This window comes from Phycomyces blakesleeanus, assembly GCF_001638985.1.
Source record: "Phycomyces blakesleeanus NRRL 1555(-) unplaced genomic scaffold PHYBLscaffold_13, whole genome shotgun sequence".
Lineage (NCBI taxonomy): Eukaryota > Fungi > Mucoromycota > Mucoromycetes > Mucorales > Phycomycetaceae > Phycomyces > Phycomyces blakesleeanus.
The window spans coordinates 1,235,125-1,257,497 of record NW_017265146.1 but is presented as its reverse complement, the minus strand read 5'-3'; the positions used below and the strand labels follow the sequence as shown (position 1 = coordinate 1,257,497).

General features: G+C 37.6%; 5 protein-coding genes across 5 annotated transcripts; 1 reads left to right on the top strand and 4 right to left on the bottom strand.

Annotated features, from left to right (window-relative positions):
• Positions 1-1,126: 1,126 nt before the first annotated feature.
• PHYBLDRAFT_73346 (hypothetical protein) lies at positions 1,127-3,613 on the bottom strand (the record flags this gene model as incomplete). Its single annotated transcript, XM_018442833.1, has 2 exons — positions 1,127-3,021; positions 3,604-3,613. 2 exons carry the CDS (start codon positions 3,611-3,613, stop codon positions 1,127-1,129), a joined length of 1,905 nt encoding a protein of 634 aa, XP_018290658.1.
• Positions 3,614-5,439: 1,826 nt separating this feature from the next.
• Positions 5,440-11,805, top strand: PHYBLDRAFT_169739 (hypothetical protein; the record flags this gene model as incomplete). The annotated part of the gene is made up of 2 exons (XM_018436153.1): positions 5,440-6,180; positions 11,143-11,805. The coding sequence occupies 2 exons, from the start codon at positions 5,440-5,442 to the stop codon at positions 11,803-11,805; spliced, it is 1,404 nt and encodes a 467-aa protein (XP_018290657.1).
• A 357-nt stretch (positions 11,806-12,162) lies between these two features.
• Positions 12,163-13,726, bottom strand: PHYBLDRAFT_169738 (hypothetical protein; the record flags this gene model as incomplete). Its single annotated transcript, XM_018436152.1, has 4 exons — positions 12,163-12,455; positions 12,783-12,976; positions 13,015-13,108; positions 13,150-13,726. The coding sequence occupies 4 exons, from the start codon at positions 13,724-13,726 to the stop codon at positions 12,163-12,165; spliced, it is 1,158 nt and encodes a 385-aa protein (XP_018290656.1).
• Positions 13,727-17,017: 3,291 nt separating this feature from the next.
• Positions 17,018-20,215, bottom strand: PHYBLDRAFT_169737 (hypothetical protein; the record flags this gene model as incomplete). Its single annotated transcript, XM_018436151.1, has 9 exons — positions 17,018-17,295; positions 17,569-17,689; positions 17,976-18,251; positions 18,333-18,416; positions 18,621-18,694; positions 18,817-18,953; positions 19,685-19,899; positions 19,956-20,088; positions 20,133-20,215. 9 exons carry the CDS (start codon positions 20,213-20,215, stop codon positions 17,018-17,020), a joined length of 1,401 nt encoding a protein of 466 aa, XP_018290655.1.
• A 168-nt stretch (positions 20,216-20,383) lies between these two features.
• Positions 20,384-22,155, bottom strand: PHYBLDRAFT_169736 (hypothetical protein; the record flags this gene model as incomplete). Its single annotated transcript, XM_018436150.1, has 4 exons — positions 20,384-20,633; positions 20,685-20,809; positions 20,839-20,939; positions 20,991-22,155. The coding sequence occupies 4 exons, from the start codon at positions 22,153-22,155 to the stop codon at positions 20,384-20,386; spliced, it is 1,641 nt and encodes a 546-aa protein (XP_018290654.1).
• Between the last annotated feature and the right edge of the window lie 218 nt (positions 22,156-22,373).

Genomic DNA, 22,373 nt, shown 5'->3' with positions numbered 1-22,373 from the left:
TGTATTTACAAACGGTGTCTACAATATATATATATATATATATATATATATATATATATATACTTTGGGTCCAGTTGTTATTATCAGGTAGATATTTTTTTGGGAGTTTGGCTTTTATTAAAGTGGTGTGCTACGGAGCATATGAGGCTGAAGCCTAATTTGCTTGGCTTTTGTAACACATCCCCTCTTTTTTTATGGGAGGACAAAAAAAACGAAAGAGAATAAAAGAAGGCTAATTTGGTAATCTTGAAAGGAATAACAGACACCCAAGAAGATTAGTTTCTGCTTTCTGGGTGTAACAATGGATGAATTATAAAACTGAAGGCTATAAGGAACACAGAACACATTAAGAGAAATACGCCAAGAATTGTTAGCAAAAAGGCTATAGACCTGCTGATTGAACATCAAATCCAGAACAACAATACCGACAGAAATGTCTATTGATTAAATAGTGCTATTCAGATTATCTCACCGAGTAGAAAATAAAGTCAATAGGTCAAATCGTTTCATTTTTATGAACTGAACAACTATATCCATGTTTCGCCAAGTACTTATTTCTGTGATTAATTAGGAACTTCTTATATGTGTTTCGCTGGTATATAATATAAGCTTTCATATTCTAGTCTGCCAATTGAAGATATTCCACTTTATCTCATCTCAGTTAGATTGTGCGGTTTCTAAATGATTTATTCAGTATTTATAATTCGATACTTTGTGCTTCAAATATTCTGTAAAATTACAAGCATCACTTTCTTTAAAACCCAAAGAGAATTCATTATATGAATAATTCCAGCAAATGTTAGTATAGAATCCTCTTTATCTAATTCTTCTTATTCCCATTAACTATATGATAGATTTTTATGCCATCAAGCCTTTGGAATATTACATTATTTGACCTGTAACAGACTATCTCAGGCACTATTTTTCTATATACTCATTAGTGCATATAAATATTAACCATTTTGTGCCATTTATTGATCCAAATGAATACAAATTCGGCTTCACATTAGTATCAAAAGCTTATTTTTTTTAATACATAATTCTCCTCACTCCCAATGTCTATAATCCTCTATCAAAAGTACATAGAATGGCTTTATACAAGATCGTTTATTATTTCTTTTCCTTTTTAAAATAGTTTATTGTACAGGTTTTCCCAAAAGTCTTTGTCATTTGTTGAAAGTTCAGGAATAGTATACTTTTCTACATGACCACATCTTATTTCACCATAACCTCTACAAAGATCACCTTTCCAACCTTTCTCAGGGTCATCTTCTATTGTATTACTATCTTTTCTGGATTTAAAGTTTTGATAGTATTCCATTGCGGCACTGGATTCCTGTTCGGAGAGTTGTATGATGCCTATCCTGGTATATTTTTTGCATTCAATGTCAAGAAAAGTGTGAAACCAAGCAATTTTGTGATAGGATATTATAGGAGATTTCGAATCGGCTTCTTCGTAATTTTCTTCGTTCCTTTTATCTGATCGAGAGGGATAATTTACTTGCGACAAAAGTGTCATACTAATAGCGGGTTTTACATCGTGTTTGTAAGATGAGTAGTATTTGATTTGGGCGAGATGTAGCACCTTGAAAAAAGTGTGGCGCATATCGAGGAGCAAATGCCCGGATATTTCTGAGATAAATCCACTGATCGACAAAGAGCTCAAGTTCATATATTGTAGACGTCTACACCTGTAAGATATATTACCAAGTACGGAAGCGCTTGTAACAACCTGGCGCAGCTCCAATATCTGTAAGCCATGATTTTGGCGTTCTTCTGTATCTTGATTTGTCGTGTTGGAATTATTCAATAACTGCCCGCCGAAATACCTCAAGCGCTTCAAGGCTGTACAGTTGTTCAATACGCTGTCTAGATTGAGCGACACGCCACAAGACTCGATATGAAGATCCTTCAAAAACGGAGAGTGAGAGGAGAGATAAAGTGTCGGACTTCGCTTTATATCAAAGAATGCACTTCCGTCAACGGAAAGAGTCTCGAGTGTTTCCGAAAAGGACTGCAGAAATCTTTTTAAAGTCATCGCGTACAGCTGTACATCACCGTTGTTGCGTTGTGCTTTGTACTTTAGGTTCTTGACTGGAACTCTTAATGGACAAATGAATTCCCAGAAAACAAGATGAGTCCACTCTGCAATGGCCTTCGTTATGAATTCGAATGATTCCAGGTGCCGGAGCGCGTTTGGGTTGGATTGGAAGTGTGAGATAATTACTTGCATCTGATCATAATGTATCCACCCTGGAAACATATCCGAAACATCCAATTTGAATGAATGCAAGTTTGGATATTTGTAGCTAAAATAGTACAGCCAGAGAGGGTCCCATTGACCCAATTTTATATCGAGACTGGTCAAGGATAATACTGGTGTTGTATCTGGAATCGTGCCTAGTGTAGATGAAATGTCTTCATTGAGAGCCAAATGGGCTTTGATGGACGACAGGAGTTGTAAGTTTTGATGCAGGTTTTCAAAGTGATTCATATTAAACAGGATTGGATCATTTCGTTTCAGCGTAAAAAACTCTAAATTTCTGAGCATGCGGCATGTCTTTAAAGATTCAATAAAGTCTGTAGCTACTTCTGGTTCTGTAGTTGTAATGTCTTGAATTATTAGACTCTCTAGGGACTTCCATGTATCATTCGATTCTGCCATTATTCTGTTGATATCTTTGTATTTGATATGCCTTAGGTCAAGGTGCTTTAAATTTGGCAGGAATTTAAGCAATTCATCTTGTTGGGTATTTGGTACCGGGTAGTCTCCACATATCCGTAGACTATGGACTAATAGACCGTGAAAAGTGGGCGTATTTTTGGAGGTTTTAATGGTGTTGTAGATGTGCTGTAGGGATTCCATGGAACTTATACGTATATCTCTCCAGAGAGAATCTTGAAACGGATATCTCCATGCCTTGCAAGTAATGGCACTCGAAATTTTATCGTCTGTCAATAGAAGGTCAGCAATCTGTGAAAGAATCTCGGATGGTAGTTTTGACGCTGTCATAATTATAGCTATAGATAAAAAGGTAAAGTTAAATAAAAACAAGTTGAAACAAATAGACAGATCATAAGAATTTATACAAGTACATAGAAGCAGAAGAAGAGGAAAACTGCGGGAAATTCATAGTGAGTTACAAATACGGGTACACTTAAATCATTGGAGTAACCATTAAGACGTACAGGGCGCAGTCAGTTTGTTTTTGGATTCTTTGTTTGCTCACAATCAAATATAATAATATATATATATATATATTTAAATCTGAATATACAAATTGTATTAGAAAGGCACATATATATATAAAGATGTATATGTATTTGACCTTTAGTTGATATTATCACTTTGATTCATTTGATCTAAGAAAAAGCGATGTAGTACGGAGCATAAGAGATTGACACCTTGTTTGTTCGATTTGCGTAACGTATTGCCCTTATTTTTTTGCTCAAATAAGGACAAGGAGAAACAAACAAACAAACAAACAAAGTAAGAAAGTAAGAAAGTGATTTGTTTCTGCTTCCCATATGTAATTGGAAATAAATTATATAGAAAAAGGTTGCAAGAAACACAAAAAAAAACATATATATATACATACATACCATAGCTCATCATAATCCATAGATTCCAACAAGTCGATAGTAAAACCCCCCTACTTTTATCTAACAATTGGTATTTGCAAACGTAACAATAAAAATACGAATCTTTTAAAAGAACAAAGACCGCACTTATTAAGCACTACTATGGAAAAGAAGTGGCGATTTTGGAAAATCCCTATAGGAGGTTTCCAAAATTCCCATCGGAATCACTACGCATTTCCCATAGAGAAAGAAATTATATTTATATGGAAGTCCTTCCTCACAAGCATTCTGAATTCAGCCTGACAATCCGAGCAATTACTGTGGTGGTATATAATTAATCAAGAATCAAAGCCAATTGCTATTTATTCTATACAGACACTATTATTATCTTGATATATCCTGTGATGGAATGGTAACAAAACCTGACATACTTATAAGATCAATTTGGGCACACATATCTCAATGTCCGAATGTAAGCAACTTTTATCGCTTATGTGGTGCATATAGAAATATTGCCTTTTTTATACACTTCTTTATAAATTACGCTATTTTAAGAAACATCGATATCTCACTCAATATTAGGCTATTCGTGGGCAGACAACTATCAGCCAGACTATATTTACTTTCTACACAACTTTACTTAAGATAGTAAATAGAAAATTTTCCGGCCATTTTCTTGATGTTCGTCTGAGTGAAAGTGGGTATCGAAAATGGACTTTTGGTGCAAATAGACAAATCTTCAATAACTATAGTTTTTCAGGGTGAAAGTTTTGGATATTTTTGTCAATGCACAATCAATCATAATAAAACAACTTTAAGCGCATGGATAGTGATATGCCTCATCATACTACTTATAGCAGTAGAGTACATTAGCTTGTCCAATTCTTATCCGTAGTTAATTTTGTATGCATAATTTCGGTATTTTGACAAAAATAATCGTACCTTTTTTTTTGAAAAAGAAATTTGATCCAAATGACGAATTCAAAAAGATTCTAAGCATATTGACCTCCTTAAATATAAAATAATGCTAGAGCTGTAGTAATAGCTGTAACTTAAAGGAGAAACTTTAATATACATACATGTGATATAAATTAGTTGAACCTAGCAGTACCATTCATTTGCTTGGAATAGATACATTTTTCTTTGTAACAAGAAGACCAAGCTATCTTTATAAGAAGCTTTGATAGAGTAAAAAGACTTACTGTTTTGCCTAGAGAGCATATTCTTGATGGATATTCCTCGCAAAACGGCTGTCTTTTTGCCTTTCCGTTCTGTTCTGATTTCAAATCTCCCAATTATATTTATTATTGTACACTTGCTTATATATAAAGTATTTATATATCATCTAATCTTTTACATTGAGACACACACAGTATTAAATCTATCTAATATATATGCTTTCAGAAATGTGTTGGTTAAGTAAAAATAGGCAAATTAAGACGAAATATTTTAAAGACGGTATTTCTTTTGCTTTTGCTTTTGCTTTAGCAAAATATGGAAATTCTAATGATCATTTGATGTGGATATGTAATTTCGGTAACCCTAAGTATTACTGTGCTCCTATTATGAAGTTCCACACCAACTCTCTTTTTTGGCGTTCTATATGGAGTTTACGGAGTTAGAAAGCCTAAGAAAAAGGGGTAATCCGTAACAATGTAAACAATGATTTTGTAACAATTTTGTATGCGGAGTTTGTTCCAATTTTAAGCAGTGAAAGTTTGTAAGAATTTTACTAGTAAAAATGTAAACACTTTAACCACGTGACGCTTTTGATTCTTCTTTATAGCTTACTAAGCATATTATACTTTCTTCTTGCTCTTACTTTTACTCTTATATTATATTATTATAAAGTACAAAATGCCTAGACACACTGTTACCCCTGAAGAAAGGGCTGAAAGAAGACGAAGATACATGAGAGAATACCAGCGTAATCGTCGGCAATCATTGCAAGTGGAAACATCAGAAACAGAAACACAACAACGGAATTCAATGTCTCAAGCAGAGTATATGCGAGAGTATCGGCGGAATCGCCTGCGAACTGCAGAAATGGAAGTGATAGCAACAGTAGAAGCAGAGAATATTAATACTTCTCGTGCAGAATATATGCGAGAATATCAACGCAGGCGCCAACAAATAACTGAAATAGAAGTAGTTGAGACAGTAGAAGCAGAGAATATTAGTAATTCTCGTGCAGAGTATATGCAGGAGTATCGACGCAGATGCCGACTTACGGCTGAAATAGAAGTAGTTCAGGCAGAAGTAGTGAGAGCACAAGTAATTCAAGCAGAAGTAGTGGGAACAGAAGTAGTGGGAACAGAAGTAGTGGAGACAGAAGCGGCAGAGACAGAAGAGGAGAACCATAATTCTCGAGCAGAATATATGCGCGAGTATATGCGGGAGTATCGACGCAGACGCAGACTTACAGCTGAAATAGAAGTAGTTCGGGCAGAAGCAGTGGAAGCAGAAGTAGTAGGAACAGAAGTAGTGGAGACAGAAGCGGCAGAGACAGAAGAGGAGAACCATAATTCTCGAGCAGAATATATGCGCGAGTATAGGCGTAGTAGACAAAGTAGAGCTATTGAAGAGAATGAGCGAGTAGTAAGAAGGCGTAGACTGAATGACGTTGGCACAAATAATTGGAGTAGTATACAAAGAAAGTATGAATCAACAATCAGAGAGGGTCCTACATGCGTATGCGGATGTTGTGGAGGCCTTTTCTTTCAAAAAGATATATCTTCAGTAAAAAGAACCGCTCTTACAGGCAATTGGGGTTGTTCACAAGATATTGTTGAGAAAACCTTTTGGGCAATTGACAATCATAAGATACCAAGCACTTTCGTTGGTGAAGATATTATAGACAATATTCCACTATGTCCTACCTGTAAAACATCACTTAAGAAAAAAACACTTCCAACTCTTGCTCTCTCTAATGGTCTCCACTTTCCTGATCATGTCGTTTGTCTAGACGACCTGACAAGATTAGAAGAAAGACTTGTTGCACCTCGACACGTTTTCCAGTCTATATGGACACACAAAGGACTAACTGGGCAGTATAGAAGTAAAGGCGGTATTATCAACGTACCTGTTAATGTTGATACAACGGTTTCATTACTTCCTCGTAATCTTGACGACTCAAATACAATTCACTTGAGTTTAGCTCGTAGGATGCGTTATATCAAAGACTATATCAGAGGAAATATAAGTCTCGCTAAAGTTTGGAGAGCAGCACTATTTCTACAGTCAACAACACTCTATCAAGAGTATAATATCTCCTTGAGTGATAATTGGGTACAAGAGGTTGCCAATAATGATACTGAAAACGTAGAAGAGGTTGATAGGGTTGAAGACTTTGAAGGAAATGAAGAAAGTAGTACCGAACACGAATCAATAAACTCTAGTGAGCAGGAAACGGCTATAGTTTCAGATCACGAAGCTCTCAGACTTTCGCCTGGAGATGAAAGAATCCCTTTGTCTATTTTGACTGATAAAGACAGCGACTTTTTGGCTTTTCCTCAAATCTTCTGTGGCCAGCGATTATCTACTGATACTCTGACTTACTCTTTCCTGACAAAGTCCATTGCAAGGAGATTCGATCGTAGAGCAGCACAAAGAGTAGAGTATATACTGTATATGGACAGAAAAAATCAAATAGTCAGAATGTACAATAACCTAAATACAGTTCTCCGGAAGAAAACAAAACTCTCCAACAATGTACCATACGTTGCATCCGACTTCTTAAATAATGACAGTATTGATGGATTACTCAGTAAAGACCAGGCTTATAAGACATTTAGTGGTATCCGTTCTACTGCAGAATATTGGAAAAACGAGAAGAAAAATCCTTTGGCAATGGTTAGACAATTTGGTATCCCAACAATTTTTGTAACTCTATCTGCAGCAGAAGCAAGTTGGCCTGAGCTATTATGCATTTTAAAACTTGTAACTGATGGAGTTGCTATTACAGAAGAACAGGCGGAGCAAATGACATATGATGAAAAAGCCAAACTGATTCAGCAAGACCCAATAACATGTGCACGATACTTTGACTATCGATTTAGACAGCTGAAGAAAACATGGAAAGCACCATATGGGCCTTTTGGAAATCATTCCATTAATGAATATTACTTCCGAATAGAATTCCAGCATAGAGGCTCGCCTCATGTTCATATGCTTGTATGGCTTGAGGGCGCTCCAAAGTACGAACCTGACCAACGGACAGACGAATCTGTTCATGAGGATATGAAAAGAAAAATCTGTGAATTTGTTGATAGTATGATTACTTGTAAGAGACAATGGGGTGAAATACCGCATCATCAACAGGAATATCGCTGTAACGAGGACACCTGGAAAGAATTGCTGAAAAGGCAATGTCATATGCACACATCTACTTGCCAAAGAAAAAGAAACAATATTACAATTTGCAGATTTAATATTCCATTTTATCCTATGGACAGAACTCGGATATTATGCCCAATAACTGAAAACGAAGGTCTATCAGAAACTACGATTACCAAATTAAAGCAAAATATGACTCGCATCAAAGGATATCTCCAAGAACATTATGAAGCTCTTCAAACGTCAGCCATGAGTTTTGATGGTTTCTTAATAGCTGTTGATATCACATCTATTGATGAATACATACTGTCTATCCGCAATACTCTTAAAATGAACAAAATCATGATAAAACGACAACCGAACGAAGTCATGATAAATAATTATAACGAAAAAATTTTCAGTATGTTCAGATCAAATATGGATATTCAATTCATTCTCGATCCATATGCTTGCTGCGCATATGTAGTTGACTATATAAACAAGGCTGATAGAGGCTTAAGTAAGACGCTTGAAGAAATTTACAATAAGCACAAAGATGACAGTAGCTCGACACCTTTTAATATGATGAGGTCACTTGCTGCGACCTATTACAATGCTAGTGAGATATCTGCTCAAGAAGCAGCATACAACTTACTACGAATTCGAATGTCAGAAGCGAGCACAGCTACAGTATTTATACCAACAAGCAGACCAGAAAACCGACTCCACATATTAAAGAAGCAGTCTGAACTTGTAGCAATGGATCCCGATTCTACCAGCTGCTTTGAACCAGGATTAATTGAGCATTACATTTGTAGGCCCCAAGATTTGGAGAATTTGACCTTGGCACAGTTTGCTGCTTATTTTGAGTTTTCAAAAAAGCAACCATCAAGAAATACTGCAACTAATTATATCGATCACAATGACATAAATAATGATACTTATTATGAGCCCATAGAAGACCAAGAAGACCATATTCAACAGAATAATAACGAAAACACGCTTTATGGAGAGCCAGGCCAAGTGTATTGTCTTTTGGAAAACCAAGGCTACATTAGAAAAAGAACTAAGCCGCGTGTCCTACGTTACTACAAGTTTAATATTGATCAAGATGCTGACGAGTACTTTCGTTGCTTATTGATGCTGTTCAAAAGTTGGAGAAATGAAGAAGAAGACCTTTTAAGTATCAACTGCGAGGAAGTTTTTCTAGAGAATTCTGAGACTATTCTGCTAGCAAAAAAAGAATTTTGTCAGGTTAACGATGATGTACTAGAAGGTTATTTTGAAATGGCTTCACTTGAACGTAGTAACATGGATACAGAAAGAGAAGATGAACCCATTGGAAACACAGATACCCTAGCCCCACCTATTGCTGAAAACGATTTCAGACGTTACACGCTAGATATTGATGACAATGAAGAAGGAGAGTATCACAGAACAACAGATTTAACAATCGAATTAAATCCAAATGGAGCTACACAGAACAATCGATTAACCTACCTTGAAAAAATCAATATTCCAAAGTGGTTAAATAATACTGAATATCAAGAGCTTTTATCAATGCTGAACTTGCAGCAGAGACAATACTTGTACCATGTTACTGATCATATTCGTAACAGCAACAGCTCTATATCTGATCAACAACATACACCGTTTTATCATTTTGTAACGGGAGGAGCCGGCACTGGAAAAAGTCTATTGATAAAAGCACTTTATTAAAGTCTTGTCCGTGAGTTTGACAAAACAAGAGAAAGAGATATGAGCACACCATCCGTACTTCTTTGTGCTCCAACGGGAAAGGCTGCTTTCAACATATCTGCTCAAACTTTGCACAATGCCTTCCATCTTCCTGTCACACAACGTGGAAGAGAAGGTCTTTCCTCACTCTCATCTGACGTCTCCCATTCAATGGGTGTTGCACTTGCAAACCTGAAAGTGGTTATTATTGACGAAATCAGTATGGTAGGAGAGACACTATTTGGATGGGTTGATCGAAGACTTCGAGATATTTTTGATAGATCAGTTCCTTTTGGTGGAAAATCAGTTATTGTATTTGGTGACTTCCTACAACTTCCACCAGTTGGGGACACACAACTTTACAGCACCAGCCATGCAAGAGATACAAATCCATTTGTATCCTTATTTGGGTACAAGATCTGGGATTTGTTTAAAGTTCATAAATTAACGGAGATAATGCGACAAAGAGACGATGTTCCATTTGCAGTAGCCTTAAACAACATGGCAATTGGGTCAATGACTGAAGGCGATATTCATATCATCCAAAGTCGAGTGGCTTCAATAACTCCTGAAGATGCAATGGAAATTAGTACTGGCAGAAGAACATTACCATCAAGCCTTGTAGCTCAAGAAAACAATTTATCTGAAAGCAGTAACCAAAAGCCGATATATCTGTTTAACACAAATGCATACGTTCAGCAAACAAACCAACACATACTTACCAGCTTGAATACTGAAGGTGCAATCTCCAAATCCTTTGACCGAGTAACTGGACATTGCAGGGATAGCACTGCTATTCAAAGACTCATACATTCTGCCGATGATCATGCAAAGCAATCCGATGTTCAGGGTCTGATAAAAACGCTTTTGCTAAAAATAAGTGGAAAATATATGATGACTGCAAACCTAGATACAGCGGATGGACTTGTCAATTGTGCAACTGGAATCTTGGAGAGGATTGATTATGGCCAAAATATTGTACCAGACAGCACTGCCTCTGAAACATCTACTTCTACAGTTTTAAGAAAGCCATTAAGATTGTGGATTAGGTTTGATGATGAAAGAAGTGGGAAGCAGTTGAGGAGACAGCAACAAAGAATTCGATGTAGTCTTGGGATTTCAGACGATCTGACAATGATAGAACCACACTGTAACATAATTCGCAGAAATATCAAAAGTCAGATACATCTAACCCGTACACAATTCCCAATTGTTCCAGCTGAAGCACTCACTGTACACAAGTCACAGGGAGGCACATATAAATCAGTTGTTGTATTTGACCATGGATCACACAGAATGTCTCGATCACTCCTATATGTTGCATGTTCTAGAGCTACTTCTGCAGAAGGTTTAAAGCTAATATGCAAGGGTAACAGATTTGTTCCGCCCGGACCAATAGCAGAAGATCGAAACAATCAATTGAAAAATGAGCTCATTAGACAGCAGACAATACAGTTGGGATTATCATTTAGCCAACTACAAAAGGAAGAAATAAGTGATTATATACAGCTAATTTCACATAATGTGCAAAGCTTGAGGGCACATATAAACCAGATAACCAGCGATCAAGTATACTTAACATCTGATATTATTCTTTGCAATGAAACTTGGACACTGCCTAATAATGAAGAATATGATATTCCAAACTTCACCATGATATCTCGCATAGATAGCCATTCAACCAATGCACGAGTTTCTGGTTCTTGCTGCTATATTCGTAGCTCTCTTTTACCTAGTACGAACAACTCAAACGACGATTCTTTGGTTTATACAACCAGTTCCAGAATGTTCATTGATGAAGCAGGTGGATCAACAAGCATATCATTATTTATATTAAGCAGCAGCTTATATTGCAGCATATATGTATCCCCACTATGCCAACTAAATACCTTGATGGAAGCACTAGAATTTGTTGTTAGTCATACGTATATGCATATAACCATTGCTGGTGACTTTAATGTTGATTTCACGAAAGAATCGATCAAGAAAACGACGTTACTTCAATTTATGAATAACAGAAATATGACTACTACGCTCCCTAACACTATTCAATCAACAACAAGCCAGAATACTCTCATTGACAACATCTTTTCAACTATGCCAGTGCTGGATTCAGGAAGATACATATCTTTGACCAGTTACCATTCTCCTTTGTGGGCAAAATTTATGTAAATTATGCTAATTATTTTATACTATTCTTTATGCTTTTATTTTTTACTTATTTACGTAATTATATTTACATGCCTACTTCTCTATGTTTTCTGTTCTCTATGCTTCATGTTTTTTTATACAAATAAAACCAAAATAAAGTCACACAAGAAAAAAGAGAAAACCGAGTATATCGGAATATAGAACGCCTTACTTGATATAGACTTTGGTCTAAGCCGAGATGGTTTCCTTTAAGTAATATCAATTCATACCAGCCGCAATAATATTACAGGCATCTATTTATATAAGCAAATCTTGTTCTTTAATACTGTACACATAAACAAGAAAATATATATTTATTTAGCAAGATATACATATATATTAGAAAGGTCTACTATATAGATTTTTTTTGAAATCCTTGGTTACTTGGTTTAAGCTCATAAACAATACAGTCGGCTGCGTTGCGATATCTAAACTCGACATAACCTCTCCAAAGATCGTCTGCCCAATTGTCTTTGCGAGCTGAGCAAAATCTGACTCTTTCGGGTTTCTTTTTGACGGGATATATTGATAGTATTTGAGTACAGTGCGAATTTCTATTTCAGAAAGTAGTTTGACAGTTGTTTCTCTTTCCCCCATTTCTCTCCACAAGTCATTAAAGATTTGGACCCAAACTATATGATGACATTGATGAAGATAATGTTTTTCTAGAGAGGATCTTGAATCAACTTCTTTTTTTTGTATCTTCTTTTTCATTTGATAACAGAGAGGCGCACAGCTGAGACAAGAGTAGAAAGTTGATACAAGTTTCTAAACTTTGAAAATATTTGAATGAGTGAAATTGCACTTTTTTGAGTTGTAGTACTTAAAAAAAGTATAGGACATGTCTACAAGTAGGCATCCGGTCTTTTCAGAGATAGAACCACTGATACTACAACCATCCAAGCTCTTATATTTTAGACGTCTGCACCTGAAATATATATAATGAAATACATCTGCACTTGCAACGACCGACTGTAGCTCCAAAGCCCGAAATCCGTGCTTTTGTTCTTGCCGCTGCTGGTGATACTGCTGCTCATGTTGCTCTCGTCCTTGGTATATTCTGTCTAAATTAATCCACAGCTGACCAACCCTTATTTTTAGCTGCGTAAGAGCTACACAGCTGCCCAGCATATTGTCCAGTTTAACAAACACACTGGACAATAAGAAAAGAAGTCCGGTACGGCAGTGTACCTCATACTGAAACCTACGCGGCCCTTAACAGAGAGTGAACTGAGTGTTTCCAAAAAGCATTGCATGAATCGCTTCATAACCATCTCCAGAGAGTCTTTATCGCATTTACTGTATTTTGTCTTGTACATTAAATACTTGATAGGAATTTGTAATGGACAAAGAAATTCCCAGAAAACAATATGGGACCATTGTGACATGGCTGCAGTAAGAAACTCGAATGTTTCCAAATGTTGGAGTACATTTGGATTGGAAAGAAAAAGAGTTGGCGTTCAACAAAGGATTTGGTGTCGACGGCCCTTTTACTGCCATGGACCTCAACTCTCAGACTTTCTAACGATTTCCATGGATTGTTCAGTCTTATCATATGTGTGTTCATCTCTTGGTAACGTGTACGTCCGAGATCAAGATGCCTTAAGTTTGGTATGGATCGAAAAAATGCATGTTGCTGCCAATGTGGAATAGTGCAGTATCCATCCATACGCAGGCTTTGTGTTAATAGCCCGTATGACGAAGACTTGGTTCTGGAGCCTTCGATTGCATTGCATATAGTTTCAAGATTTTTCATGGAATTGACATGCATGTTTCTCCACAGAGCCTCTTGAAACGGATATCTCCATCTTCTACAAGTAAGAACACAGGAAAACCTGTCACCCGTCAAAAGGAGATCGGCAATTTTCGAAAGGATTTCATATGGTAGTTCTGAGGCTGACATAACAGTAAGTAAGGTCAAATAGAAAATCAGAGACAAATTAAAAGAAGGGTACCGGTTATCAAAGTGGTAAAGAGTTACAAAAAGAAAAATGCTGCGGTAAAATAACACTGCGAGTTACAAATATGGGCACAGTTGAATCAATTGAGTAACCACGAAGACATACAAGGCGCAGCCAGTTGTTTTTTCTCTTTTCTATATCTTTAAAAAGAAAGGGATATACTCTGCGCGTGACTTACATTTGATCCTTCTATATTTTTAAAACAAGTTGATAAATTACTCTTGCACAGGTAGCGCACTATTTAATTGTGTTCCCAACTGGGATGGACAATAGGGACAAGTAAACATTTAACTTTAAAGGGAATATCTGAATCTCGCACATATTATAGACGATGGTAATTGTGTGCCAAGTGAAATAAACAGTAGAGAAGTAGGTAAAGTTAGGGATCAAATGGCACACAACATAGCAATTGAATTTACACAAAAGAACCTCTGGCTATCAAGACAACTATAGAAATTTGAAAGGCTTTCATAAATTTAGACAAACGGGTAGTATAAACAGGTAGTAAATACTTAAAATTGATAACAGTATAAAAAGCATATAAGAAACTTTAGGAAGAAGTGTTATCATAAATGTTAGAAGGTGAGTATACAATGTATGGAATAAAGAAAAAAGAAACTAAACCGCACGAGTACTACTATTGCTACTTTGTTTTGACCAAGGGTTTCAACTTTTGTATGGGTTATGTTTGTTTTTGTTTAAGTATCAAATATTTATAAGAATAAGATATTTAAATAAACTTAGACCAACCTTTTTCTTGCTTAGAATAGTATGATTATTGCCTCTTAAACTGTCTCAATGTTGAAAACCAGTCTACCTCGTATATATATATAAGACCTAATTTCGAGATGTATAATTTTAATTTCACTATACGATAATGTTTTTTTTAAGTCATTTAGCACAGAGCGTTATCAAGTTAATAATAAGTCATGATTGTTTTTTTAATAAAGGAAATAATAACAAGGAGAAGCTTAAGACAACATGATTGTTGGTGTTAAAGGAGAACATCATGAAATGTGTGGTCCAAGTGGGTTTTCCAGATGGTACTTCAGGTGCACCCTAAAACAATATGTGATCACATAAGTGGTGTAGATTTTGAGAGCTGGCTGAAAAGAGGGGAGAAGTTGATCAAGCTAAAGAGAATTACGATTTTTCTTTTGTTTGCGATTTGGTGTGTTTGAGGATAGCTGTTTAAGATGTTGAATGCCCATCAACAAGCTCCAGCTGCATTAAGAGTATCCATGGTTGCAAGAGTGCTATAACGATAATGAGAAACAATGAATGACCACCCAAAAAGAAAAATAAATCATCTTTCTTTCTGAAGGAGAACACCCAAGTATATGAATTTCACCATCAGCAGGAATAGTATCGTATAGAGAACGTGAAAAGTGGGTATATATGACTGCATATTTAAAAGTTCTTCAAACGACAGCTAGAGTGATAAAAAGTGTTGCGCAGCTCAAGTTGAACATGGGCTGGACATTTAAAGCCAAGCCAAAAAGAATGCTACATTGTCAGCAAAAAAGAAGTGGTGATTTGTGTTAATGGAACTGCATAACAAAAGCCATCTACAGCATGAGGAGCAAGAAGAGATTGATATGCATTTAACAAGGAAGGGGAGAAGGATTGTGCATTAGTGGATAATAAAGGTGTACATTATGATGTAAGATTGACATTCGTCAATGTGGTATCCTTTTATAAGTAATTTCAAGATTTGACACAAAAAATAAAAAAATAAAAATAATATCAAGTGGTGACAAAACAAAAAAAAATATGCTCCGTAGAGCGTTCCATCTCAGAAGTTTAGTGTCATCCTTGTGCAGGGGCCATGCTAATCTTCTCTGTATCGTTCCAATTTTAATATGTGACAGAGGTGCAAGCACTTGTCGACTAAAATAAATGTCCCAAAACACTATATATATGCATTTATTTGCCGCTTTACAAAAGTTGTGGGTTTTTAATATTTTTCAGAAATTTTTTATATTATAAACATTATATACAGAAAAGTAAATAGCTAGGCTTGGTAAAATAATTGTATGCTTAATATCCTTATTTTACCCTTACTACATCCACTCTACACAAAATACCTTTTAATTTCTTTATCTTTTAATATTAAATAAACTGTATATCAACCTCTTTATAATGTATCCTTCAATAAAGAAAGCTTACTATAAGGTTTGGTCAAAAGAACGATATGCTTCTGGAAAAGGAAAATTGTTTTTTTTTTGATGAAGGTTATTATAATTTTTTTTTGACTAAGAGACAGATCTTTGAGACATATGGCAAAAGTAAAACCAATTGAAACTTATTTATAAAGAGAAATTACATCAAATAAACGATATAGATATGTATATGTGAGGGCTATTTTTCATAGTATTGGAAATAAGGTATCATTTACCAGGTTCTTAATTTGGCCAATATGGTAACACAAGACTCTTTTAATTAATGTAATCTTATACGAGAATACATCAGTACACGTTCTTAAAGCTTACATATAAAAAGATATTCTTGGATACTGTTATTGTCAAAGAAGTATTGGGTTGGTTGCTGCATTGATCAAATCCCGTATTAATTCATTTTTTTATAAAAATTAACTAAATTTAGATAAGAATCTTACACAGGAAATCTCCTTCTCTATTCAATACTATGTGGGAAAAGGATTAATTCAGAGGGTGGTCTTGAAAATATCATAAATCTTTCTCAGAATTGCCTAAATGATCTTTTCTTCCAAGGGACTTTAGTATAATAAAACAGCTTTTAAGTGCAATATAGAAAAAGCACAAAATTTATTATTCTTATTATCTTTTGCAAATATTAATCATAATATCTTTAAAAGCAAATGTAGAAAAAAAGAGAAAAAAATATAAATATGATACTAAAGACATATGAGAAAAATTTTATTATTCAAAGATTTTTATAAAGGAAATATAAGTTAAATTAAATATAATATAATATAAGATGGTCAAGTTCATGCTACTTCAGTCCAGTCCAGTCGGCTTCAGTCAAGTCCAGTCGGTTTTTTTTCTTGGTCCATTTGATTTTTCTTTTGATCTTTTTTTTTGTCCGTTTTTTTTTTTGCTTTTTTTTGCTTTTTTTTTTGAGAGAGAGGAGGGCTTAGTATATGCCTGTGTGATTTTTGGACAGGACTTAGTATAGACCTCAGGGTCGGATTTCTTTTGATCCTTTTGGAGCGGAGGACTTAATGTGCCTGATCATTTCTGATAGGTTTTGGTCTACGCCTCGGGTTTTGGATTTGATCCTTTTGGAGTGGAGGACTTAGTGTATGCCTCAAGTTCGGATTTCTTTTGATCCTTTTGGAAAGGAGGACTTAGTATATGCCCGTTTTTTTTACAGGACTTAGTATAGGCCTCGGATTTGGTTTTTTGTTTTTTGTTTTTCTTTTGGAACTTGCTTTTGGAATTTTGCATTGGACCCCTTCTTGGAAATCGACTTGGCCTTGAGACTTGGAGGTACAGCCCAGATTTTGGACTTTGATAGAAATGCGCCTCTACTTTTGTATGTATATATGTATGTATATAAGTGTGTATATGTATGTTTGTATGCCTATGACTATGACTATGTGTATGTGTGTGTGTATGTGTGTGTGTATTTGTGTGTGTGTGTGTGTGTATGTGTGTGTGTGTGTGTGTAAGAAATAAATAGCAAAAATAGAAATTGCGTGTGTTTGTGTGTGTGTGTATATATGTATGTATACTTCTCTACTTGTGTACTTCTCTACTTGTTTATATATATTTATGTGCTAGGACTAGTACTAGAACAGTACTTGGACAGTGCTTGGACAGTGCTTGGACATTTGGACTTGGACTTGGACTTGGACAAGACTTGGAATTGGACTTGAACATATAAGCAAACCGTGGCTTGACCATTTCAGGGATTCTGCTAGTCTATGAGTTTTTACTTGAGATAGAGAGATAATTGTGAATATATTTTTTTCTTTTTTTTTGTATTCTTTTTTGTATCTTTTTTTTGTATCTTTTTTTTTTTGTATTCCTCTTGCTTGACTTGGTTCTTGCTGCTGTCATTCTTGCACAGGATTCAGGCTTCGGAATTTGCCTTATTATTTGAGTTGCTAAGGCCAAATATGGCTTAAAAAGATAAAGAAAATAATGAGTGAGAAAACAAGAGATATATTTACATATGAGGCAGGTTTGAATGACCAAAATAACATACCTTAATTGATAGAATTTGTTTTTTAAGTAAAGGAACTTGTCTTGGAATAGGTAACATCATCTGAAGAGACGGGCTCAGGACTGCAAAATGTTCTTCGATGACCGGGCGGAATGAACCTTGACCACCAGCAGGAGGTATACGAGACCACCGACAGTAAACAGCCAAGCTTCCAACAGAAACAATGTGCCAAATTGCAGCGATGGGGTCAATCACAAAAGGGTTTGACCACCGAATGGCAGAGGAGCTACCAGATCTTGGCTTACCACACCAAGAACCCTAAATATATACAGGCATACAATGTAATGTACAATATTTTGAGGGGAGAAAAGGTACTACAGGCGTACCGAGCAGCTTTACCTTTTGGTAAAGTTCAACGCTCACAAGCTCTCTATGGTATCCTCTAAAGGGTTGTAGTATTGCGAGCCCTGTCACAGGGCGGCCCTGAGAAGATGAAAAAATATCATATAATTAGTACCGAGACATATTGTGTATAAATAGTACTTATCTTCTGAATAGACGGACTAATGGTTGATATTGTCTCTGACAAAGAAATCCAGAGACAAAAACAGCCCTTGAAAAATTGCCTTATTGCTTGCTTTGTGGTTCACATTGCTTCTGCCTTGAGCTCTGTTGTTTACTACTGACGGCCTCTACTTGTTCCTGCTGGTGTTCTCGGTCCATAATATAAACCCGGACATCCCAAATACCTTTTTGCAGTCCTGAGCCAATAGTCTTGAATGATGATGAGGAATTTATTCTTGTTGTAACCATATCCTAGTCGAGACTCTTGGTGTGCTTTTTGGCCAACCCAGCGAGATGGCGAGACTCTGGGTCAGCCTACTTGATGTTAAGCTTGTTGTGCTTGAAAGTTTAGATGCTTGAATGCTTGATATCCTTTTTTTCATGTTCATGTTCATGTTCATGTTCATGTTCATGTTCATGTTCATGTTCATGTCTATGTTCAACTTTGCTTTGATACTGGATTCAATTTTCCGTAGAATTATATAAATGTATATATATATATATGCATGGCTTTTAAGCACTTGTCTCGACTTGGTTTGGATAGGTTTGTCGAAAGTAATCTTGCTTCTCCTTCACAGCTGAAAGTTTGCAAAATTGCCCTTCGACTCGGGTCTTATTTTCTTGAGTATACGCATTTCCAGTTGCTAACTGTAACCTGCCTTTTTTTTTGGTGACAATTTCTAGCTCACACTGTTTGGTCTGGTTCATTTACCAGACCATATTGATCAGAGCCCTCCTCAAATGAGGGTGGCTAGGACTCTAACCACAGGTTTTGCGTGATGCTTGAAATCATCGGCGAATTCCACGCTATCTCTCCAGTGACAATGTACTGTATAGTCAGGTTATCTTGATTCGACTGACAAAGTCACTGGTACCTAATCGATCAGTCATTGAAGCATATCCTTTTGTGCAGATGAACTTTGGTTTTGCCATCTCAAAATAGCTGCGGATGTCTGGACATGCATGTGTATGCATCATTTGAGTCCGGACACAAGGACTGGTAGCAATCATAATGACTGATATACCATCATGTCTGTGAGGGAAAACCTCGCCAATCTTGCGTAAGAACTAGGTGTTCTTGGCTCGTTTTCCCGAAACCTCTTGGGACTGTCTACCCCCCAACAATAGATTTTACACAATCTACGGTATAGTCAACTCAAAGTCCAAAAGGACCTATTCGAGCTTACCAGTGAATCTTCAGGTATTCACCAGAAAAAAAAGGAGGGGACTGACGATAGCCTTCCAAGGACCCCAAGAAAGAACCCGGCAAGGAAGCAAAACCCATTCGGCCAGACATAACTACATAATGAACACCGTGCCCCACAGTATTCATTCTCCCTGGCTTAAGCACAAAACTCAAGCTACAAAGACCCAGAACCCAGGTACAGAACAGGCTAGCAACCTAGCTAACAACGATCTCCAGAATGATACCAGAATGATACCAGAAATCTAGCCAACCAGACCAGACAATCCAACAGGACCACCGTGGCCCAAAAACGACCCAGAATCAAGGACTCCGGAAGCCCTACTCGTACAGAAACCACCACTCACAGATCTCGGCCTCAGACCTGAGAGGAAGTCAACAAGAGCCCTACGAACAAAATGTTCAAGCCAACCCTACAGCAGTGCAAGTACCACCCTCGAATGTATACAAACGGCAAATACCAGAGGCAAACAGGTTTGAAAACCAGTCTAGTACCACCACAAGTTACACTCATATGTAGACCTCCACAATCTACCTTCTCTTTATACTGTCTATGCCAAGCCAAGACTCATAACCAAGCTAACAGGTGGAGCATGGTGTCGATCCTAGAGGGAAACGATAATCCAGTCCTTTGAATTTGAAAGCAGTAGGAACCGAACGTAAAAGAGGCTACCCTTACAGCTTAACCAAGAGACCCAGCGTGAATCACCACGCAGATAGTCCCAAGGAAAAGTACTGTGAAAGGTCTCGGAATTCCAGTGTCACCATAAAGCTTACCAGAAGCTTCAGGATCGACCTTTGGTTCCGACCGCATCGGCTTGGCTCCAGGGCCAACCGACCGACAAGATGTCCGCTTGGTGAAGCGTACAGGGCAACAAAAATTTGTCCAAGTTTTCGGAATCATCAGCTCCGCAGATTCTTTCACTACACCTCTGACCCAATGGGTCAAGGTGAGCTCGGGCACTGCTAACAAACAATCTTACTCCTTGTTGACAGTTGGATCGCCTTTGAATCGGAGCACATACTTCAATAGGCTCTTTGGATCCTCTTTTCCTCTATTACTCGAAGACTTTGCCGGCTTTGACGCAGGATTGCGAGTTGGGAATGACTGGATTAGAGCTTGTTCAATCTCTTCACTTTCTTGCTGCTGGGTGCAGAAAAAAGATCCGACTCTACTGCCTCAGAACACTTTTCCTCTTTGCTGTTGGATGCAGCAATAGGATCAGACTCCTTGGAAGCTGAACTATTATATGGCAAGGGCACCATTTATTTGACATAGGCTTTAGTACCGCCCATAGTCTTCACTCTCTTGCTGCTGGGGGCAGCAGGAAGATCTGACTCTTCTGCCTTGACATTCTCCTCCTTTTTGCTGCTGGGTGCAACAACAGGAGTAGAAGGCTTGGCAGCCGGGGGAGTTATTTGCCAAGGTGCCTTGAACTCAGCTTTAGCTGCACCACTTCCAGAAGTCTTCACTTTCTTGCTGCTGGGTGCAGCAACAGGAATAGAATAATTGGCAGCTGGAGTAATGGCTTGCCCTTGTGTCTTGAATTCTTTGCTTGGAGCCTTTCCCTTGTTACAGCTGGCTGCTGTAGAAGGTCCAGACGCCTCCCAGATAAAATTCGACAAAAGCCTTGGCCTCTCGGTGCGAAGGCCAGAGAGTGGCTTAGGCAGCTGTGAAGGACGATCACAAGAGGCCGAAGCCAACTTGATTTTCGATCCTTCATTAGAGGCCTTTGGTTCATCAATGGCCTTTTGACTGGCAGGCCGAGGGATCATCGAGTACTCCTCTTTTGGTCTGGAGACCGCCATTGGATACTCTCTGTTACCCTTGACCTCGTCGGCACCTTCCTTGCGTCTAGGGCTGGGTACATTGTACTTCTTCTGAGAGGATGTTCCAGGTAGCACAATCTTTTTTGTGTCTTCATCCATCTTATCGTCTGCAGCCTGCTGCGGGACACAGGCTGGAATCTTGTTCGTATCGCAATCCTTCTTTACAGACTGGGAGAAGTGCTGCAAATCGTCAACCGCCGGATTGCAGGTGTGGGCCACGAGCTCTTCGCCACAATCGGCATCAGGCACCATCACCTCAACAACAACAACATCGTCAATCTCCATAGGATCTTCAACTTCCACGACTTCACACCAAGCCAGGTCGTCGTCAATCTCCATCGGTGTGGGAAGTCCTGTGGAGAGACATTCACCAAAAAATCCATTGGCTGATTGCCAAGACGATAGAGCGAAGGCCTCATGGAGACCCTCCACTGTTCCAGACTTTGGCTTTGGATCCTTTAAGCCAGCATTATTCAAACCCGATGGGGTCTGAACGGACTCTTGTCTTTGAACAAGAGTCTCCTCAGCTGACTTGGTAGCCAAGCCGCACTCTGGTTCAGCGACTTCAGTCAATGAGTCGCGATGAGCTTTGTTGGCAGAGTCGCTGAGCTCCTCTTCCAGCATCGCGTCAAGAAATCTAGCAGAGAGTCTTGGCTTTGCAAAACCCTCTGAGAAAAATTTGTCACAGATGAATCTGAGTCGTGCGCTGACCTCAGCTTCATCGCATTCGTCTACAAACTCACTCGACACACCCTCGTCGAGGTCTGCATGGGTTTCCCCACAGGTACCAGCCACGCCGTTAACTGGGAACACCATTGTAGCGATGCCACGTCCCAACTCGT